The sequence below is a fragment of the Oncorhynchus nerka genome, linkage group LG9b, assembly GCF_034236695.1.
Source record: "Oncorhynchus nerka isolate Pitt River linkage group LG9b, Oner_Uvic_2.0, whole genome shotgun sequence".
In the NCBI taxonomy this organism is placed as follows: domain Eukaryota; kingdom Metazoa; phylum Chordata; class Actinopteri; order Salmoniformes; family Salmonidae; genus Oncorhynchus; species Oncorhynchus nerka.
This window is the reverse complement of record NC_088424.1, coordinates 12,425,333-12,448,035: the sequence shown is the minus strand read 5'-3', so window position 1 is coordinate 12,448,035 and position 22,703 is coordinate 12,425,333. Positions and strand designations below refer to the sequence as shown.

Below are 22,703 nucleotides of genomic sequence, written 5' to 3'. Positions count from 1 at the left end.
ATGTCTTTATACATGTGTTTTACTATTGAGTTGTGTGTCTCCACTCACCCCAGGGCCATAGCAATCTCCTCCAGCTGGGCCTTGTGGTCCTGCTGACCATTCTCTGCCGTCTTCGTCTTGTACAGGACCTCATGAGCCACCTGGCTGTCCTGTAGAGACCACATCAACTCACATGTCATGGAGCGGGTGTCTGTCTGTGCACATGTCGTGAATGTAATGTTTTTTAAATTCTATAACTGCCTTAATGTTGCTGGACCTCAGGAAGAATAGCTGCTGCCTTGGCAGTAGCTAATGGGGATCCATAATAAAATACAGACACATGAACACAAACCAGCTATAATACCAGACGACAACATCAATGGAGCCGGAGGAGATGGCTGCCATTTCACGATCCCCTAACCAATTGTGTATGTTTTTTTACATAATGTTTGTCACCGTGTCTAATGACCGAAAAGAGCTTCTAGATATCAATTTCTCACCCCGTACTGGAGTAATAATTTTTCTTTAACAAGTCTGATGAGAAGAATTTACTTCAGACCCCGACAAGGCCTTCATTCGCAGGAGAAAGAGACATCGGGGACAAAGGTCTGGGTGCCTTGTAAGGATCCGATGACGAGCGGGTAATCTCCCTTTACCATTACTCCTATTAGCCAACATACAATCAATAGGAAATAAACTAAAATCACGTATATCCTACCAACGGGACATTTAAAACAGTAATATCTTATGTTGTTTCACCGAGTCGTGGCTGAACGACGACATCATACAGCTGGCGGGTTTTAAGCTTTTTAGGCAGGATAGAACAGCGGCCTTTGGTAAGACAAGGTGTGGCGGTCTATGTATATTTGCAAACAACAGCTGGTGCACAAAATTGAAAGAAGTCTAAGTTTTGCTTGCCTGAAGTAGAGTATCTCATGATAAGCTGTAGACCACACTATTTGCCCAGAGAGTTTTCATATATATTCTTTGTAACTGTCTATTTACCACCACAAACCAATGCTGGCACTAAGACCGCACACGATGGGCTGTATACAGCCATAAGCAAACAGGAAAACGCTCATCCAGAGGCAGCGCTCCTAGTGGCCGGGGACTTGAATGCAGGGAAACTTAAATCCGCTTTACCTCATTTCTATCAGCATGTTAATTGTGCAACCAGAGGGAAAAACTTTACTCCACACACTGACACGCACAAAGCTCTCCCTCGCCCACCATTTGGCAAATCTGACCATAATTCTATCCTCCTGACTCCTGCTTACAAGCTAAATATAAAGCAGGGAGCACCAGTGAATCGGTCGATAAAAAAGTGGTCAGATGAAGCAGATGCTAAGCTACAGGACTGTTTTGCTAGCACAGACTGGAACATGTTCCAGGATTCTTCCAATGGAATTGAGGAGTACACCACATCGGTCACTGGCTTCATCAATAAGTGCATCGATGACGTCGTCCCCACAGCGACCCTACGTACATACCCCAACCAGAAGCCATAGATTAAAGGTAACATCCACACTTAGCTAAAGGGTAGAGCTGCCGCTTTTAAGGAGCGGGACTCTAACCCGGAATCTTATAAGAAATCCCGCTATGCCCTCCGACAAACCATCAAACAGGCAAAGCGTCAATACAGGACTAAGATTGAATCATACTACACCAGGTCCGACATTCATCGGATGTGGCAGGTCTTGCAAACTATTGCAGACCACAAAGGGAAGCAGAGCTGCGAGCTGCCCAGTGACAAGCCAAATAGCTTCGAGGCAAGTAACACTGAAACATGCATGAGAGCATCAGCTGTTCCGGACGACTATGTGATCACGCTCTCCGTAGCCAATATGAGTAAGACCTTTAAAAAAGGTCAACATTCACAAGGCCGCAGGGCCAGACGGATTACCAGGACGTATACTCCGAGCATGCGCGGACCCACTGGCAAGTGTCTTCACTGACATTTTCAACCTGTCCCTGACTGTAATACCAACATGTTTCAAGCAAACCACCATAGTTCCTGTGCCCAAGAACACTAAGGTAACCTGCCCAAATCACTACTGACCTGTAGCACTCACGTCTGTAGCCATTAAGTGCTTTGAAAGGCTGGTCATGGTTCACAACACCATTATCCCGGTAACCCTAGACCCACTCCAATTTGCATACTGCCCAAACAGATCCACAGATGTTGCAATCTCTATTGCACTCCACACTGCCCTTTCCCACCTGGACAAAATGAACACCTATGTGAGAATGTTATTCATTGACTACAGCTCAGCGTTCAACACCATAGTGCCCTCAAAGCTCATCACTAAGCTAAGAACCCTGGGATTAAACACCTCCATCTGCAACTGGATCCTGGACTTCCTGACGAGCCACCTCCAGGTGGTAAGAGTAGGTAACAACACATCCGCCACACTAATCCTCAACACAGGGGCCCCTCAGGGATTTGTGCTCAGTCCCCTTCTATACTCCCTGTTCACTCACGACTGCATGGCCAAGCACGACTCGAACACCATCATCAAGTTTGCCAATGACAACAGCGGTAGGCCTGATCACCGACGAGACAGCCAATAGGGAGGAGGACAGAGACCTGGCCTGGTGGTGCCAGAATAACAAATCTCCCCCTCAAAGTAAATCAAGACAAAGGAGATGATTGTGAACTACAGGAAAAGGAGGACCGAGCACGACCCCATTCCCATCGATGGGGCTGTAGTGGAGCAGGTTGAGAACTTCAAGTTCCTTGGTGTCTACATCACCAACAAACTATCATGGTCCAAACACACAAAGACAGTTGTGAAGAGGGCACAACAATGCCTATTCCCCCTCTGGAGACTGAGAAATATGGCATGGGTCCTCAGATCCTCAAAAGGTTCTACAGCTGCATCGAGAGCATCCTGACTGGTTGCATCAACGCCTGGTATGGCAACTGCTCGGCCTCCGATCACAAGGCACTACAGAGGGTAGTGCGTACGGCCCAGTACATTACTGGGGCTAAGCTGCCTGCCACCCAGGACCTCTAAACCAGGTGGTGTCAGAGGAAGGCCCTAAAAATTGTCAGACTCCAGCCACCCTAGTCAGACTGTTCTCTCTGCTACCGCACAGCAAGCGGTACTGGAGCGCCAAGTCTAGGTCCAAAAGGCTTCTACCAGCCAGAAGACTCCTGAACAGCTAATCAAAGGGCTACCTAGAGCCCTCTTTTACACTGCTGCTACTCTGTTTATTCTCTATGCATAGTCACTAACTATTATTCATGTACATATTACCTCAACTAACCGGTGCCCCTGCACATTGACTCTGTACCAGTACCTCCTGTATATAGCCTCCACATTGACTCTGTACCAGTACCTCCTGTATATAGCCTCCACATTGACTCTGTACCAGTACCTCCTGTATATAGCCTCCACATTGACTCTGTACCAGTACCTCCTGTATATAGCCTCCACATTGACTCTGTACCAGTACCTCCTGTATATAGCCTCCACATTGACTCTGTACCAGTACCTCCTGTATATAGCCTCCACATTGACTCTGTACCAGTACCCCTGTATATAGCCTCCACATTGACTCTGTACCAGTACCTCCTGTATATAGCCCCGCTATTGTTATTTTACTGCTGCTGTTTAATTATTTGTTACTTTTATTTATATTTTTTACTTAACACTTATTTTTCTTAACTTCTTAAAGCATTGTTGGTTAAGGGCTTTAAGTAATGTAATACTTGTATTTGGCGCATGTGACAAATAAAATTTGATTTGGCATAAGGCTAGCAATAACTCTATAGGGCGTTGGGGGCAGGGCAGAATGATTTCACATTGTAATACAGACAACCTACTATTCTCCCATCAATCCATCCCCCTCTCCCTCACCATGTCCATCTCGCGGGTCCTCTTGCCGATCTCCCTCTCCACCTGGTGGAGTTCCATGCTAAGCTGTTCGCTGGACACTGGGGCAGCGCTGCCAGAACCCCCCGCTGGACCAGGCCACTTCCCCCCCTGCTGGCCCTGGTTCTGACCTGGCTGGGAGAGCTGGTGGAAGAGGAGGAGGGAGTCCAGGGTTAGTAAGGTCAGTTTTTCCACCCTACAATTAAACCCATTCTCTACCAATACTTACAATCTCGGATGACCCGCACCCCAAAAAAATGCTAGGTTTTTGTCTCAATTTCAAAGCAAAATGTTGATGTTGCCCGTCCTGGATTCTGGTTGAGGGTGTCTACACATGAGTATTACAAGTGTTTGTCCCATCTCTCTGTTTGTGTGTGAATACACACCTCCATGCTGTGGATCTGAGACTGTTGGTTGATCTGCTGGTTGACCTGTTGGAGCTCAGTCTTCAGCTGCTCTCTGTCCTGAGTTGGCATAGGCAGCCTGAGAAAGAAGAGAACCGTCAGAATTACTGATAAATGTGAATTAATAGCTGGAAGGAGTGAATGAGTGATTGATGGATGAGAGGATAAATAAATGGATGAGAGGTGTGTTCGGCCGTACCTTTCACTGAAGTGTCCCTGAGAGGAGGAGACAGTTTGGTGGGAGGGGTAGGAGGCTCCGCCCCAGCCTCCGTGGTTCTCATAGGAGTACTCCGCTGTTGGCGGGACAATGACGCATTAACCACCGATCATGTCTTAGAAACTTTGTTCAACTATTCATTGAGACATGCAACGAAAAACGTTTTGCAACTGAAATCGAAATGAAGTGTTCCTTAAAGGGGTAGTTCACCCAAATCACAAAATGAAATGTGTTTCCTTACCCTGTAAGCAGTATATGGACATGGTATGACTGCAATCAATGCTTTGGTTTAGGTTACCTGGCACAAATCCCATTAAAGTCATTGGACCGATAGCATTTTTTGAGCATCATGTTCAAATAATTTTATATGGGACTTAAATGAACTTCACAAACAATTTGAGACTTTAGAATGATTTGGACATGAGAATGCTAAAATGTTAGCATTTGGAACAATGCCAGGTAAATAAAACCAAAGATTGGATTGCGGTCATATCTTGGCCATAGACCGCTTACAGGGTAAGGAAACCAATGTGTCATATTGTAATTTGGGTGAACTATCCCTTTAAGTCCAGGCAGTCTCTCTCTGTTTCCTTCTTTTTGGTGCCTAATGAATATGACCGTGATTAAGGTGACGACAGTGAATGGTCAAAGTAAAGTTGCAAGTGCCAAGTGTGAGTAACCTTACCGGCTATGGCCATGTGCTTGGGGTTGGGTCCCTGGGTGGAGCCCAAGGCCTGCATTGGGCCTGTCGTCTGGTAGCCTGTCTTGGAGGTGCGTGAGATGGCCCCGAAGCGTGACACAGTGGGCTGGGGGCCGAAAGGGATGATTGGGTCGTCGTCCTTCACCTCTGTCCCCCGCCTGACCTGGGCCTCCATGGAGGGCTCCCCCCGCCTACCTTTACCGTCCACATTCTAGATAGAGAGGGGGGGGGGGGGGCATTTAGAACGGTCATTTAGCAATCCCCTTATTTAGTCAGTAATAGTAGCAGACCCTTCATTTAACAATAATTTAACAGAGTCATTCTACAAAGAGACGCAGGAGAGAAAGAGAAATGAACAAAAAGGCCGGGTTGAGAAAGACAGAGAGTAGGGGCACATTTTAGAATTGTAGACATTGATCAGACGCTCATCCAGAGAAAAATACAATAAAACAAAATGGAGAGGGAAAGATGGGGCGAAGAGGGAAAGATGGGGCGAAGAGAGGAAAATGAGAGTGAAAGGCCGAGGGGCAATTAACAATTGAACCATTTTACAGATGCTCTCAAACAAAGCCAAGAGGAGAGATGGTGAAGTAAGAAGATGAAAAAAAGGGAGGAAGACACTAGGTAAAATAGAGCTCATGTAACTTGTTCTAATCCTCCTCATCAAGCACAACACTGCTCCTGTGACATCTGAACCAGTAACACGTTCAGACACATACCCGTCTCACTAAGACCCACCGGCACTATTCCAACTGTCACTAACCATCATCTCCATGGCCCCGGGCGCCATGACATCTTTGGGCTTTGAGTCCTTGGTGCCGATGTAGGAGCCGATGGTGTCACAGGACCAGGGAGAGTACTGGCCCGCGTAGTCGGGCTCCCTGCACTTCCCAAAGGCTTTGGAGCTCTCCTCCCCATACTGTGGAGACAGGCAGATGTGTTAGTAACTTACTTGTATATCCATGCTAACTAGGAAACATGGAGTATTTAAACATGCTAAAACATAGGCATTTTAGAAATGTGTATATAGGGCGGAATAATATAAAATATGGAATTTTGCTGAAACAGGGTCATGGCAAGATAAGATTGTCATAGCTAAAACAGCACCAGAAGCTCTGTTTTGAAACTGTTATAAATAGACAATGTCATGACATTAAAACTACCAGTGGGGAGCTTTGAAGGCCAACACTAGTCACTCAACAGTTTGTTTCTGGACCAGGCAGAACTGACTTGTGTGTGTGTTGACCCTGAGTGACATTCGGTGTGTATATGTGTGGGGGGGTCCTCACTTCTGGGGGGTAGTCACTGGGGAAGGTGTGGGGGAGGGTGGGCGAGGAGCGATGACCTTCCTCTCCTCCAGCTGGGCCATCAGCTCCTTACGGCGGTGGTGCAAGTAGTCTAGGCTGGGCTGGGAGGAGCGCCCGTACGGCTCCTAACAAACCACAGGACAACATTTCTAATGATTAGTTACAAATAAATATAGTGTACACCAATGGTGCAGGTCGTCCAGACTGGGCTGGGAAGAGTGGCCATACTGCTCCAAGTTAACTCACCTCGGGACACAGTTCATGAGATAACTATTCAATACATCTGACTTCTGGCCAACTTCTAACGACACAAATGTATAACTCAAGGGAGATGCAGCTCATATCTTATGAGTCATAAGACAACTGCATTGTAGTCCGTGTGCATGTTCACCAATGGTCACCAACCTGGAGAGTTACAGGGGTGCTAGCTTTTTTCTGAGCCCAGTGGCAACACAGCCAGATTCAACTGATCAACTGTTCATCAAGACCTTGGACTGGTTGAATAAGGTTTTACTACTGGTCTGCTCCAAAAAGCCAATCTACCTTGTAGCTCTCTGGGACCAGGGTTGCTGACCACTGTGGAGGAACCAAACTCACTCTGACGTAGGACCTCAAGGGTTGGGGCTGGGCCCCCGGTGGGTAGAATCCTTCTGGGGGATACCTCTCCCTGGCAGCCTGCTCCTGGTGGTAAGGGGGCCCTTCCAGGGGTGCGGGGCTCATCCGGACCATGTCGTCCCTCTGCGAGGGGTAGGGCTGGGGCGGAGGGGGGCCGGGGTAAGGGCCGTGACGGCCCCGGGTGTCATAGTGGGATGGGGGAGGGTAGGAAAATGGAGGGCCCGAGTGGGGGCCGGGTAAGGGCGATCGGGTGGGCCGTAGTCAGGGTAGGGGTCCTGGTAGGGGAGTCCGGCGGGCTCGCTGGGGGAGGGGGTTGCGGATGTAGCGCTGGGGGCGTACTGGGGGCTGCTGGTAGGGGTAACCTGTGGGGCGAGGGGGAAATGACATTTTCTTCATATTGTTCATTCAACAAAAGCATTGAACTAAGTAAAAGTAAAAACATGACAAACTAAATCAGATGTTTCAACAGCACAAAACAAGCGTTTAGCAGCCTCACCTTGGGGATACTGCGAGGGGTCGTACTGCGAGGAGGAGGGCGGGGGGCGAGAGTCAGAGTAGTACATCTCAGGTAGCTGCTGCGGGTACATCTGAGGCCCCCGGGGCACCACACCACTGGGCATCTGCTTGGGCATGGACATGTGGTCTCCTGGCCCCCTGGAGTAGCCCATGGCATGGGGTGGCTGGGGGTACCCTTGTTTGGGCCCCGAGTCCAGACTGAGGGTAGAAAAACAGTGAGTTCTGGATACAATAAATACATAAATCAATCAAGTTTTCGCATTAATGTAAAAAGTGTTTATTTAACCAAAACAATATAGCTAAAACACAAATTTTCTTCTGTTACAAAATATATTAACATAATTATATATATTTGAAGGTTGGCTGAAAGGCAGTGTTTCCCACTCACGAGTCAGGGGGCGATCCCGGGGAGCTGTTGCTCCCGCCGTCCATCTTGGGCTTGCGCAACAGGTCGTAGGTCACAAGGTCGGTGCCACGGGCGATGAGCTGGGGCATGGGGGGTACAGCTGAGCCGTTGGTGAGGGGCGAGGGTTTCCGGGTCACCCCCACGTCCAAAGAGAGTCCATCGTCCGACAGCAGGCCAGATGAGCCAGGGAGGCGAGCTACCAAACGCTTGTTCATTTTACGGTACCTACGAACAGAAAATACAGTTATACTTCTGGCCTTGGTGGCTTGCTATAAACACAAAATACAGTTTTAATTTTACAGTAGCTATAAAACAGAAAAGTCATCCTACCGTAGATTCAAAAATAAAAAATCTACACCAAGGGGAAGAGGTTTTAAAACAGCGCCATTCTAAGTGATAACTATCAAACTCAGAGGTTATCAGAGCAAAATATGTTTAGGTCTATTGATTTAAATGGGAGAGAGGGCGCTATTCCATTTTAATCAAAAGGGTGGTGGTTGTTAGATGTTTATATTTCTGAAAGGGACTTACTTCTCCAGCTCCTCCTGAGAGTGGGCGAAGGTACAGCTGGCTCCTCGAGGACAGCCTCCCTTCTGCTTCATGTCCCGACACATGTAAGTCTTGTACTTGCTGTGCTGGGGGGGCTGAAGAGAGAGACATTTTAGAGTAACCACATTTCCAGCTACAGTTTTTAATCGACAGCTGTGATGGAAAGTTGCAGTAGAATTTTATACATGCAGACATAATTTGTTTGTTCAACCTGGTGGGATCTTTTTGTGTCTGTAAAATTAATTATGTGAGAAATGGCGTCGGAAATGCATTTCATGTAGACTAGCCTTCACGCACAGTCTACCTGCACTGTAACTGTGAGCTGTTGGCTAGAGAGCACGTGGCAAGACCAGAGTGGGCACATTTGCTATTTAACACAACAGCTTCTGACATAACTGTCCATAGAGTTGAAAATGCGATGGAAACACATTGCACTTTAGATTTTTTTTCGGTACATGAAAACTTGGAAGTGAAATGGTACATTGTGTGCTTTATTTTCTTTATGCAAATTGTAGATAAGTTTCCTGAAAATCTGTCACAAATTGGATGGAAACTTACAGTGCCTTCAGAAAGTATAAATACCCCTCGACTTATTACACATTTTGTGTTACAGCCCGAATTCAAAACGGATTCAAATGATATTATTTGCAGTTTTACTTATTGAAAACAGGATGTATGTTTTGGAATATTTTTTATTCTGTACAGGCTTCCTTCTCACTCTGTCAATTAGGTTAGTATTGTGGAGTAACTGCAATGTTGTTGATCCATCCTCAGTTCTCTCCTATCACAGTCATTAAACTGTTTTAAAGTCACCATTGGCCTCATGGTGAAATCCCTGAGCGGTTTCCTTCCTCTCGGGCAACTGAATTAGGAAGGACACCTGTATCTTTGTCATGACTGGGTGTATTGATACACCATCCAAAGTTATATTAATAACTTCACCATGCTCAAAGGAATATTCAATATCTGCTTTTAAAAAATAAAAATTGACCAATAGGTGCCCTACATTGCAATGCATTGGAAAGCCCGTGTTTGAAATTCTCTGCACTACAGGATAGAAGATTCTCCCAGAAAGCCAATATTGTACAAACTTCGAAAATTTGAAATAATTCTGATATTTGTATCTTATCTTTAAAGTAGATTTATAAACACCTATGCCATATTAAATCCCCCTTTTTTTTTTTTTTTTACCAAAGTCCGCTTTGCCACATTATTTGAAACATGACAGGGGAATCAATAGTACAATTGGAAAGTACATTACATTTTGGAATGTTGCACCTAAAAGCAACATTTATATTACTCTATTCAGAAAATAGTCACACCCTTTTGGCTTGTAATCGTTAAGGACTGGGGAGTGTTTCAGGATTTGTTTTTTTAAATCCTAGAGGAAAACCTGGTTCAGTCAGTCTGCTTTCCACCAGACACTGGGAGATGAATTCCCCTTTTAGAAGGACAATAACCTAAAACACAAGGCCAAATCTACCCTGGAGTTGCATACCAAGAAGACAGTGAATGTTCCCGAGTGGCCGAGTAACAGTTTTGTCTTAAATCTACTTAGAAATGTATTGCAAGACCTGAAAATGTTTGTCTAGCAATGATCAACAACCAATTTGACAGCACTCAAATCAAGTTTTGTTTTTCAAATCCGTTTTGGAATACTGACTGTCCAAACAGCAAATCGTATGTGTGTTCAGACAGCAGTCATTTGCTGACATGGCCTACGCTAGTTGTCATAGTAACGACAGGCGTGCGCACAGTGGTGTTAGTCCTATCACTCAGAAGTTCAAAATCTGTAAAACAACATGTGGAATAAATCAAAGTGTATGAATACTTTGTGAAGGCAATGTATATATCCTTTTCTCTCTGACATGTCGCGACCCACTTTGGGTCGTGACCAATAAAGGCTGCTGTAGAGTGAAAGGCGTAGCGGGGAAAGGCGTGTGAGCTACGGTACCTGTTGTGGGTCGGCTCCCTTTTTGCTGTGGTTCTGGATGAAATCTACAAGGCCGTGGACTACAGTCTTCACCGCCACCAGACCTTTCTCCAGCTGCTCCCACGTGGGAGGGGGGGCGTCTAGAGCCAGAGGACGGAGGGAGATAAAGAGTCAATATTTGGCCTGAAGGAGTATAACACAGCATTACAATAGTGAGGCTGATAACTTAGATATCTTGGTCGGTTAGGTCAATGATAAACAATAACTCTTAATATAATTTATAGGCACTGTGCTCAAAGTGCTTAACAGCCCCAAAAATAAAAAATATTCACACCCCTGAACTTTTTCCACATTATATTACAGCCTTATTCTAAAATGTATTAAATAAACCCCCCTTCAATCTTCAAACAATACCCCATAATGACAAAGCAAAAACAAGTTAACATTTTTGCAAAAGTATTAAATATAAAAAACTTAAATGTCACATTTACATAAGTACTCAGACCCTTTACTCAGTACTTTGTTGAAGGACCTTTGGTTGCGATTACAGCCTCGGTTCTTCTTGGGTTTCACGCAACAAGCTTCGCACACCTGTATTTGGGGATTTTCTCCCATTCCTCTCTGCAGATCCTCTCAATCTCTGTCAGGCTGGATGGGGAGCGTCACTGCACAGCTATTTTCAGGTCTCTCCAGAGAGGTTAGATCGGGTTCAAGTCCGAGCTCTGGCTGGGCCACTCAAACACATTCAGAAACTTTTCCCGAAGACACTCCTGCATTGTCTTGGCTGTGTGCTTAGGGTCATTGTCCTGTTGGAAGGTGAAACTTCGCCCCCAGTCGGAGGTCCTGGAGCAGGTTTTCATCAAGGATCTCTGTACATTGCTCCTTTCACCTTGATCCTGATTAGTTTCCCAGTCCCTGAAAAACATCCCCACAGCTTGATGCTGCCACCACCATGCTTCACTGTAGGGATGATACCAGGTTTCCTCCAGACGTGAAGCTTGGCATTCAGGCCAAAGAGTTCAATCTTGGTTTCATCAGACCAGAGAATTTAGTTTCTCATGGTCTGAGAGTCTTCAGGTTCCTTTTGGCAAACTCCAAGTGGGCCGTCATGTGCCTTTCACTGAGGAGTGGCTTCTGTCTGGCCACTCTACCATAAAGGCCTGATTGGTAGAGCACTGCAGAGATGCAGGTCACTGTGATCTTGGGGACCTTTCAATGCTGCAGAATTCTTTTGTTACCCTTCCCCAGATCTGTGCTTCAACACAATCCTGTCTCGGAGCGCTACGGACAATTCCGTAAACCTCATGGCTTGGTTTTTGCTCTGACATGCACTGCCAACTGTGGGACCTTATATAGACAGGTGTGTGCCTTTCCAAATCATGTCCAATCAATTGAATTTACCACAGGTGGATTCCAATCAAGATGTAGAAACATTAAAGAATGATCAATGGAAACAAGATGCACCTGAGCTCAATTTCAAGTCTCATAGGAAAGGGTCTGAATACTTATGTAAATAAGGTATCAGTTTTTAATTTGTAATACATTTGCAAACTGTTCTAAAAACCTGTTAACTTTGTGGGGTATTGTGTGTAGATTACTGAGGGGAAAAAAATATTTAAGACATTTTAGAATAAGGCTGTAACCTAACAAAATGTGGGAAAAGAAAAGCGTCTGAATACTTTCCAAACTAACTGTATATACACTATATATACACAAAAATGTGTGGACTTCTTCAAATTAGTGGATTCGGCTATCAGTCACATCAGTTGGTGATAGGTGTATAAAATTGAGCACACAGTTATGCAATCTCCACAGACAAACATTGGCAGTAGAATGGCCTTACTGAAGAGCTCAGTGACTTTCAACGTGGCACCGTCAAATTTTCCAGATTGACTGACCTTCATGTCTTAAAGTAATGGACTGTAATTTCTCTTTGCTTATTTGACTTGTTCTTGCCATAATATGGACTTGGTCTTTTACTTATCTTCTGTATGCCACCCCTACCTTGTCACAAAACAACCGATAGGCTCAAATGCATTAAGGAATGAAATTCCACAAATTAACTTTTAACAAGGCACACCTGTTAATTGAAATGCATTCCAGGGGACTACCTCATGAAGCTGGTTGGGAGAATGCCAAGAGTGTGCAAAGCTGTCATCAAGGCAAAGGGTGGCTACATGGAAGAATCTCAAATATAAAATGTATCTTGATTTGTTTAACACTTTTTTGGTTACTACATGATTCCATGTGTTATTTCATAGTTTTGATGTCTTTATTATTCTACAATGTAGAAAATAGTACCAAAAAAAAGAAAAACCCTGGAATGAGTAGGTATGTCTAAACTTTTGACTGGTACTGTACGTTATTAATATTTAATTCAGTGATTTAAATTATGACCCCAGCCTATTTCAGCAGGCTATTGGGAAACACAAGCACTTCTTGCTGCGGAATTGCCTCGCAACTCATGAATAAATTGGTCTTAATTTGAACTAAGCAAGCTGCTAAATCGTTCAGTTTACATCTTGCCTACATCTTGTCTAGGCTACTGTCAACTATCTGAAATTAGATGTAGGCCTATCAGGGGCTATAGACTAAATGCTTTTATCTAAGCAAACTATATCTAAATGTAATTACAATCATAAAAACAGATTTTAGTCTGTAGCCTACACCCATTTTAATGAAAAGTCAATCTTGCCAATGGGCCATATATAAGGGTTTGTAGTCTTAACATCTGGCACATAACAGCAAAATTGCCAGAGAATAGACTAATATTAGTTTTTTTATGTTCATCCAAGTGTTTCTTGCTCAGAGATTGAGATCCTCTGTCCATCTTTCATCACTCAAACTCTCCTGTCGGATTTATCTATAGTTATGCACATGCGCAAAGACGATTGATTTACATTTATAAACCTGGTTCGAGCCCTGAATGCTGATTGGCTGAAAGCCGTGGTATACTTTTTACTGTTCTATTTACAGTCGTAACCAGTTTATAATAGCAATAAGGCAGCCCGGGGGTATGTGGTATATGGCCAATATATCATGGCTAACGACTGTATCCAGGCACTCCGCCTTTGCATTATGCTTAAGAATAGCCCTTAGTCGTGGTATATTGGCCATATGCCATAGCCCTTGTGCCTTATGACGTAATATAGGAATTTGAATGTGGCAAGTGAAAAAGATAATTCGCCCTTATAAAACTCGCCATATAGTTTTCCATCAATGGATGCCGATTAACTCGTTTGACTACTATGATTAAGTAATGTCATAGCTTGCCATATTTATTATTTTGAGGAAAACCGAATTTAGCTTCTAACGTGATAATACTTAACTGGCTTGATAAAGTTATGGGAAAGGGGTGTATGGCAAATTATCTCTCAATCCAAAAACAAACAAAACATTGGGCTACTTTTCAGGGCTCCTGGGAAGGGTTTGACTGGTCATTGAGCTAGATTTTTTTTTTAGCTTGACCTGGCAACCCTGCATGCATATACATTCTTATGGTATATCTTCCCCGTATCATTCATGGTTTTACTAACTCATGGTAAAACAGTGTCCTGTAGGCCTAGATAATAACCATATACACCCCCTTGCCTATTACTGCCACTCACATACATAAATATACACACACACACACGCCAAAAATGAACACTCGCCACCTGCGGGTCGATTTTGGCATTGGCAGGTGAGATGTCTATTTCACCAGGCACATCAACGTGCGGTCTGGGCTCCACAGTGCGAGGATGTCACTCACATTTGTGAATGAAAATAGTCAAGTATGATCACATTTACAGGATAATGAAAACAGCTACAGTTACATTTAAAGTATTTCTGCAGTTTCGATTCATAGCTGGTAAATTAATCGCACAAAGTCAAAGAACTACGAATCCTATATAGCCTATTCTACCTCATGCTGCAACACTGTCTGGCTGGTTAAGAGCCGAGTGAAAGACTCATTCTTTAGAAGCGGTGCGCACAGGCATAAAAGTTGGTCTAATTTACTTGAAACTAAAGTCTACTGAAGTGAGACTTTATCCTTGCGTTTCTTGGCTATTTACATTGTTTTGTTCATAAGGTAGGTTGTTTTTCTGTTAGAGTTTCAATTGTTAGGGAAGAGAAGACAATCCGACTAGTCAGACTCAGTCTCACACGCACAAACATGACTCGAGTCACTTTACCACGCTAACCTCCCGCCCTTAAAAGGGGCAGGTGAACATTTGTCTCATCTGTGATGTTTTGGTTAAAAGACACCGGTCACAAAATGAACTGAAACATACCACATTAGTTCCTACTAGTAATTCATGCATTGTTTTAGAAACATTAAAGCTCATTCATTCTCTTTTGGTGTAATTTTGGAAACAACAACAAAAAAATCTGGTGAAAGATACGAGTGGATGGTAGATTTTTAAATATACCTGTCACAGGGGCTTGTAGACCAAAAAGTTAATTTTATGCCCTGATAAGACCTGGGTTCTATCAGGTGGGGCCTCTCTCTATCAGTACTAGCCTAGTTAAAGAAATAAGAAAGCTGCCTGAAAAAAAGGGTAACACACACACAAGTATGACAATACGGCTTGTGTTTACATAGCCACTAAGATCCCAAATCTGATTTTCTTTCCATATCCGTTCTCCATTTTTTTTTCTGACTGTCCACACTCAGAATTACTTGTGACCCATATCAGATTTGCACACTCACACTGATGTATCCTCTGAAAGTAGTACACTGATGTATCCTCTGAAAGTAGTACACCGATGCAATGGTCATTTCATGTCACTTCTCCTTTTCAAACATTTGGGGTGGTTGTCATGTAACAGCAGGTCATGTGCAACCACTAAAAAAACACTTCAGAGCAAAATGATCTTATCTGAGCATGTAGTGTTGGGGAATAATCAGAATTGGTTGGTAACATAGGTAAGATGTTTTATATTCATGATATGCTTATGAGTTATTTCTCATAAGAACGTATTTTGTTGTACTATAGTGGTGGCTATTGGCAGTTCTGTTCTCTGTCAAGACTAAGTTGCATGGGCCGCAGAGAGGGGAGAGGTCAAGGTGTCATCATGTGTAAACATATCTTTTGCTCGACTGTGTCTGTGTGCCAGTCACTCCCTACTTTTCCCATCGGGGAGAGGAGGATGGCAGTGTCTGGAATCATTCTATGCTCCCCGGGATTGGTTGTATTTAGAATTGGTTATATCTAAATGACAATTTGATATATGCCTGTTGATATGGAGGATTGGTTTATGTTTCTGGGTTTGAGTAAGGAGACAAAGCTGAACGATGTATTATGTCTATGCTGTCTGACTATGTGTGTTCTTTGCTATTAAAGGATCTCAGTTGCAATGTAGAGGGGGCTCTCAGAGAATTCATTGATAGACACTGAATTGATCTGAGAGTCACAGGGTTGTGATAGAGCTCATATAATTAAAGATGGACTTTGATAACTAACTGACTTGTGTGTGGTTTGCGCTCATGATTTGGTAAATAGAGGAAATTTCCACGACAGTAGACAGAGGTCGCAAATGGTGGATCGGGTTTGTATCAGAATTGAGATCCAGATACGCAGGTGGTATAAAAATCGGGAGTCAAAAAGACGAGATTCCACGTGGTTGTTAAACAAAAGGAAAAATACCAGATATGTATCAGACAGCCAAATTCTTTTCCCAATTATTTGCATGTCTGGGTACTTCACTCCCCTCTTAAAACATAGGCTACAGCTTAAAGGGCTCTAAAAACAAAAGTGCCTCAATGAAACGGTACTTAACCATGATTAGAATGACAGATAGTCAAAATCCATAGGTGAGATGAGTCATAAAGGGCCAATGAGTTATGCTCATTTGAATCAGTCTGATAACATCACAACTTCTTCTCCCTGACCACAGCCACATGCAGCTCAAACAAACCCAACCTGTTCTACACTGATTGATTGATTCTTTACCACTTAACTATTGGAAAGCTGTTCTTAGTGTTTTTAGCTGCCCAACTGTTTTAGCTGCCCAACTGTTCAGAAAGTTCAAGAAAACTCCCTCCCCTATGCACTTGTTCCCTGCCCTTCGAGGATTTGATGGGACCGAAAAGGGGAATGCAATAATTTGGCTAAGTTCCTGGTAATGCTTTCAGGTATTTAGTCCCATCAGTCCCATAATGGGGACAACACAAAAACAGGAGTGAGTTAGAGAACAATCTTGAATGCGTAAAGGCAGCCCTGGTGTGTCTGTGGTTCGAATACAATCTTCAGTTGCATGCATCATTGTCAAGCTTTGGCCCAGAGCGGGGTGTGTGATGTGCATGGGAGCCAGCGTGTGTGTGCCTCTCACCGGGGCTCGGGTCGATGTTGGCCAGGAGCTCCAGGTGTGGTCGGAGGCGGTTAAGGTTGGCAGGGTCGCCCGTCCTCTGCAGGGCGATGGTCAACTCCTGAACGCTCTGGGCAAATGAAGCCGGCGTCTGCAACTGGAGGGGACACGGGATATTAATGAAAATTCTAATCAGCATTTGAGTGCCTGCACCTGGATATGATCATTCCTGCGATCCTGAAACCTATCAGCATTGTTTGCAATAACATGTTTTCTATTGTGAAGGATTGACCCACAGACAGAGCGCTGCTCCTTTAGTGGAAGCTTATGGTTATTTTGTGGTTTCATGTGTGCACACAGACAGTTATATAGACAAATACACAAACTGATAAGTAGATGTTCACATGAGTGAAAGTGGGATTTTTGTGAATATGCGTAACTGACACACACCTCGTTGATAATGGAATGTACGACGAACAGTACCAGTCAAAGTTTGGACACAAACTTTGGACACAGATTCTTCAAATAGTCACACTTAACAGCTTTGCACACTCTTGGCATTCTCTCAACCAGCTTCACCTGGAATGCTTTTCTAACACTCTTGAAGAAGTTCACACATATGCTGAGCACTTGTTGGCTGCTTTTCCTTCACTCTGTGGGTCCAACTCATCCCGAATCATCTCAATTGGGTTGAGGTCGGGGAATTGTGGAGGCCAGGTCATCTGATGCAGCACTCCATCACTCTCCTTGGTCAAATAGCCCTTACACAGCCTTACACAGTGTGTTTTGGGTTATTGTCCTGTTGAAAAACAAATGATAGTCCCACTAAGCACAAACCATATGGGATGGCGTATCGCTGCAGAATACTGTGGTAGCCAGCTGGTGAAGCAAAGCACCCCCACACATCTTCCTCCATGCTTCACGGTGGGAACCAAAGGACAGATTTCCACCGGTCTAATGTCCATTGATCGTGTTTCTTGCATGTCTTCTTATTGGTGTGGTTTCTTTGCATAAATTTGATAATGAAGGCCTGACTTACACAGTCTCTTCAGAACAGTTGATGTTGAGATGCTTATGTTACTTGACCGCATTTATTTGGGCTGCAATTTCTGAGGCTGGTAACTCTAAGGAACTTATCCCCTGCAGAGGTAACTCTGGGTCTTCCTTTCCTGTGGCGGTCCTCATGAGGGCCAGTTTCGTCAAAGCTCTTGACGGTTTTAGCGACTGCACTTCAAGAAACTTTAAAAGTTGTTGAAATTTTCCAGATTGACTAATCTATTTGATTATTTGAGCTGTTCTTGCCATAATATGGACTTGGTCTTTTACCAAATAGGGCTATCTTCTGTATACCAACCCTACCTTGTCACAACACAACTGATTGGCTCAAATGCATTATGAAGGGAAAAAATTCCACAAATTAACTTTTACAAAGGCACACCTGTTAATTTAAATGCATTCCAGGTGACTACCTCATGAAGCTGTTTGAGAGAATGCTAAGAGTGTGCAAAGCTGTCTTTGAAGAATCTTAAATATGAAATAGATTTAGATTTGTTTAACACTTTCGGTTAATACATGATTCCATATGTGTTATTTCATAGTTTAAGACCACATAATTATTCTTCAATTAAAAAAAATTTAAAAATAAAAACCCCGGAATGAATAGCTGTGTCCAAACTTTTGACTGGTACTGTACATGACAGCTACTTCTAAGACTAGTAACAGACCTAAACAGACGCAGACACCTTGTCGAAGACACAAGTACCTTGTCGATGATGGACTGCATGTGGGACTTGTGAGACTGGTCCCCGTAGAGCAGGGAGGACCACTGGTCAGGGGCGATGCGGAGGCCGCCCTCCATGGCGATCTGGACAATCTGGGAGTCGTGTTCGCGCCGCAGTGCCTCATACGTCCGGAACTCCTCCTTCAGCTGCATCAGCGACGAGTCCTCGTCGCGCTTGGTCACCTAGACAACCAGGAGAGAGGGCATTAGGTTAGAGTTTCCTGAAAACATTGGGTCAGGATCTACTGATTGGTTATAGATGTTTTAGAAAATCTTAGGGAGGTCATAGCCCAAAACATGTTTGTGAATCATGTGGCCTATGCTGGGTCATATTCATTGGAGCACACTCTAGCGAACGTTCCAAAAACACTACACAACAGAAAACAGTGTTTGTTATTGGAGAATGTTAGCTAGTACCTCTCCATTTTACTCTGGTTTGTACCAAATGAACAAGAACCAGCTCTTAGAACAGTGTTTGTGTGTGTTGGTAGAGTCAGACCTACCTTAAAGCAGGAGGCCCTGTAAAGGAGCTGCACCACATGGCCTATGCTGGTTTTGGAGGCCTGGGGGAAGCGTGGCTCCAGCCGCTGGACCACAAACAGCACCAGGACCTTCCTGGACAGGGCCGAGCCGTCCTCCAGAGCCAGCAGCACCAGCTTCAGAGCCTCCTCCTGCATGGCTGGGAGGGAGAACGCATACAAGTGGGTTTAGACCACAAGCACACCCACAGCATTTAAGACATTTGTGCAAGTTTGACAACATACAAACATTTACCGTAGTAAATGTCATTGCATAAGACAGCGTTTCTCTAACCTATCCTTGGGGACCCCCAGATGTTTCACAAATTTGCTGTTGTCCTGAACTAGCAGTGATTCAACTAGTCAAGAGCTTGAGGAATAGCTCTGGACGATCTGGGAGTTTGCTACGGAATAGATCAACTGGAAAATGGAATGGCTGGGGGTCTCCGAAGAGAGGTTAGAGAAACTCTGGTATAGTCAAGGCGGGTGTGTGTGTGTAAACTTGATCTCATCCTACCTGGACCCAAGAACTGGCAGCCCCTGGCCCGGACGGCGGCCCACAAATTGGACGACAATTGCTGGGGGTTTTGGTGCTGCAGGATGAGCTCTGTGACTGTGCGCTCCCCCAGAGACCTTGCTGCCCTCATGGCCCGCACCCGGCCCTCCTCCTCCACCAGCTGACAGTGGACCAGGGTCACCAGCTTCCTCTGCATGGGTCGACTCAGCATACTCAGGGTCGTGCTGCTCAGACCCACCCCTGGTGAGAGACAAAGGGAAGGAGGTTGGGGGATGGAGAGAGACACACCATCAAATGGTTTTTAATTCAAAGAATATACAGTTGAAGTCAGAAGATTAGCCAAATACATTTAAACTCAGTTTCACGATTCCTGACTGTTAATCCTAGTAACAATTACCTGTTTTAGGTCAGTTAGGATCACCACTTTATACTAAAAATGTGAAATGTCAGATTAATAATAGAGAGAATGATTTATTTCAGCCTTTATTTCTTTCATCACATTCCCAGTGGGTCATAAGTTTACATATACTACTTGAGTGTTCGGTAGCACTGCCTTTAAAATGTTTAACTTGGGTCAAACGTTTTGGGTAGTCTTCCACAATAAGTTGGGTGAATTTTGGCCCATTACTCCTGACAGAGCTGGTGTAACTGAGTCAGGTTTGTAGGCCTCCTTGCTCGCACACGCTTTACAGTTCTGTCAAAAAATGTTCTATGTGATTGAGGTTCAGGGCTTTGTGATGGCCACTCCAATACCTTGACTGTGTTGTCCTTATGCCATTTTGCAACAACTTTGGAAGTATGCCTGGGGTCATTGTCCATTTGGAAGACTCATTTGCGACCAAGCTTTAACTTCCTGACTAATGTTTTGAGATATTGCTTCAATATATCCACATAATTTTCCTCCTCATGATGCCATCTATTTTGTGAAGTGCACCAGTCTCTCCTGCAGCAAAGCACCCCTACAACCTGATGCTGCCACCCCCATGTTTCACGGTTGGGATGGTGTTTTTCGGCTTGCAAGCATCCCCCTTTTTCCTCCAAACACAACGATGATCATTATGGCCAAACAGTAGAAAGAGTCTTGGGTGGTTCCAAACATCTTCCATTTAAGAATGGCCACTGTGATCTTGCGGACCTTCAATGCTGCAGAAATGTCTGGCACCCTTCCCAAGATCTGTGACTCGACAGTCCTGTCTCGGAGCCCTACAGAAAATTCCTTTGACCTCACGGCTTGGTTTTTTCTCTGACATTCACCGTCAACTGTGGGACCTTATACAGACAGGTGTGTGCCTTTCCAAATCATGTCCAATCAATTGAATTTACCACAGTTAGCACATGTCCAATCAAGTTGAAGAAACATCAAGGATGATCCATGGAAACCGGATGCACCGGAGCTCAATTTTAAGACTCATATTAAAGAGTCTTAATACTTACGTCAATACATTTTTTTTTATAAATATGCAATAATGTAAAAAAAAAAAAATACATTCTTGAACATGGGGTGAGACATTCTTACTAATCTGCTAGAGAACCAGTATGAATTTAGGTATAACTTTTGTATGACTGAAGTCTTTAGATGTCTAATGCTTTAATATTTAAATAATTTCTGCCCTCCAAATTCCTATTCATTATATGAATAGGCCCAAATAAAATGAAATATTTTTTGCTCATTTTTTTTTTTTTTTTTAACTAGTCGCTAGGTCTAGGCAAGGCCATAAGCACTGTAAACTGGCAGGTAGCCTGCCTAGTGGTTAGCGCGTTGGACTAGTAACCGAAAGGTTGCAAGATCAAATCCCCGAGATGACAAGGTAAAAATCTGTCGTTCTGCCCCTGAACAAGGCAGTTAACCCACTGTTCCTAGTCCATCATTGAAAATAAGAATTGATTCTTAACTGATAGACAGGTATTTTCCTTTCCATGGTAGCAATTCCTATTTTTGCTAACTTTCTATTAAAAGTTATTGTAGTGAGATCTTTTTTATTTCGGGCTAGAAATACAGGTATGTCCACATCATTGCCAGACCATTTTATTGGTAAACTACACAGTAATGTAAAAGCTGTATTTTTTTTGTTGATCAAATACATAACATAGTACAATTGGTTGTAATCCTGAGAGGTTAGAAAAGTATCTAGATCCTCATGAGGCTGTGGATGGATCCAAATTGTGGATTTAAAAGAAAACACGAATCATCAGTGTACAATGACACCTTTGTTTTTAAGCCCTGGATTTCTAGGCCCTTGATATTGTTGGATCTGATTTTAATAGCTAACATTTCAATGGCCATAGTAAATAGATATGCTGATAGTGGACAACCTTGTTTTACTCCTCTGGACAGTAATACTTTCTGAGAAGCAGCCATTATTTACTAGTTTACATATGGGGTTACTATACATAACTTTAACCAATTGTATATGAGATTCTCCAAAATTGAAATATTCCAGGCATTTATATATACAGTGGGGCTAAAAACTATTTAGTCAGCCACCAATTGTGCAAGTTCTCCCACTTAAAAAAGATGAGGCCTGTAATTTTCATCATAGGTACACTTCAACTAAGACAAACAAAATGAGAAAAAAATTCCAGAAAATCACATTTTCGAGAATGACATACGGAAGTAGTCAAGAAGACTAGCTTGATTGAGCCTCAGCCATGTATATCTCACTAGGTCAGGATATTTAAGCTTCCATATATCCACTAGTTCCAATATATCCATGATAATCGTGAGTTCCTTAAGTGCATGATAGTGATATTTTGTAGTGTGATTTGTTTTCCTATCCATTGAGATAATAAAAACCGTATTATAATCTCCCACCATAATAATAGTATTGTATTGCTTGTAGGGTTGATAAATCATTATATACATTTTCAAAGCAGCGTGGATCACCATTATTTGGACCATATAGATTAATGAGCACAATCTGTTTATGGTCAAATAATGTATATAAAATAATCCATTTAACTTGCGGATCTGTTTGAACAATTTTTACATTCGGATCAAAATTAATTGTTAACTCATATCATTACCCCTTTTGAGTTTCTTTTCCCATGGGAGAAGTATATTTTCCCCACCCCAGTCCTTTTTCCACACAACGT

General features: G+C 43.5%; 1 protein-coding gene across 1 annotated transcript in view; it reads right to left on the bottom strand.

Annotated features, from left to right (window-relative positions):
* Positions 1-22,703, bottom strand: part of LOC115114271 (roquin-1-like) — a 37,168-nt gene that overhangs the window by 3,005 nt on the left and 11,460 nt on the right. Inside the window, 19 exon segments of the mRNA XM_029642370.2 lie at positions 49-149; positions 3,843-4,001; positions 4,244-4,340; positions 4,461-4,554; positions 5,164-5,389; positions 5,942-6,097; positions 6,468-6,511; positions 6,514-6,610; positions 7,083-7,330; positions 7,333-7,412; positions 7,414-7,462; positions 7,597-7,814; positions 8,005-8,247; positions 8,554-8,666; positions 10,526-10,644; positions 16,820-16,952; positions 18,558-18,758; positions 19,079-19,254; positions 19,611-19,850. Coding sequence (XP_029498230.2) covers positions 49-149; positions 3,843-4,001; positions 4,244-4,340; positions 4,461-4,554; positions 5,164-5,389; positions 5,942-6,097; positions 6,468-6,511; positions 6,514-6,610; positions 7,083-7,330; positions 7,333-7,412; positions 7,414-7,462; positions 7,597-7,814; positions 8,005-8,247; positions 8,554-8,666; positions 10,526-10,644; positions 16,820-16,952; positions 18,558-18,758; positions 19,079-19,254; positions 19,611-19,850 — 2,794 coding nt within the window.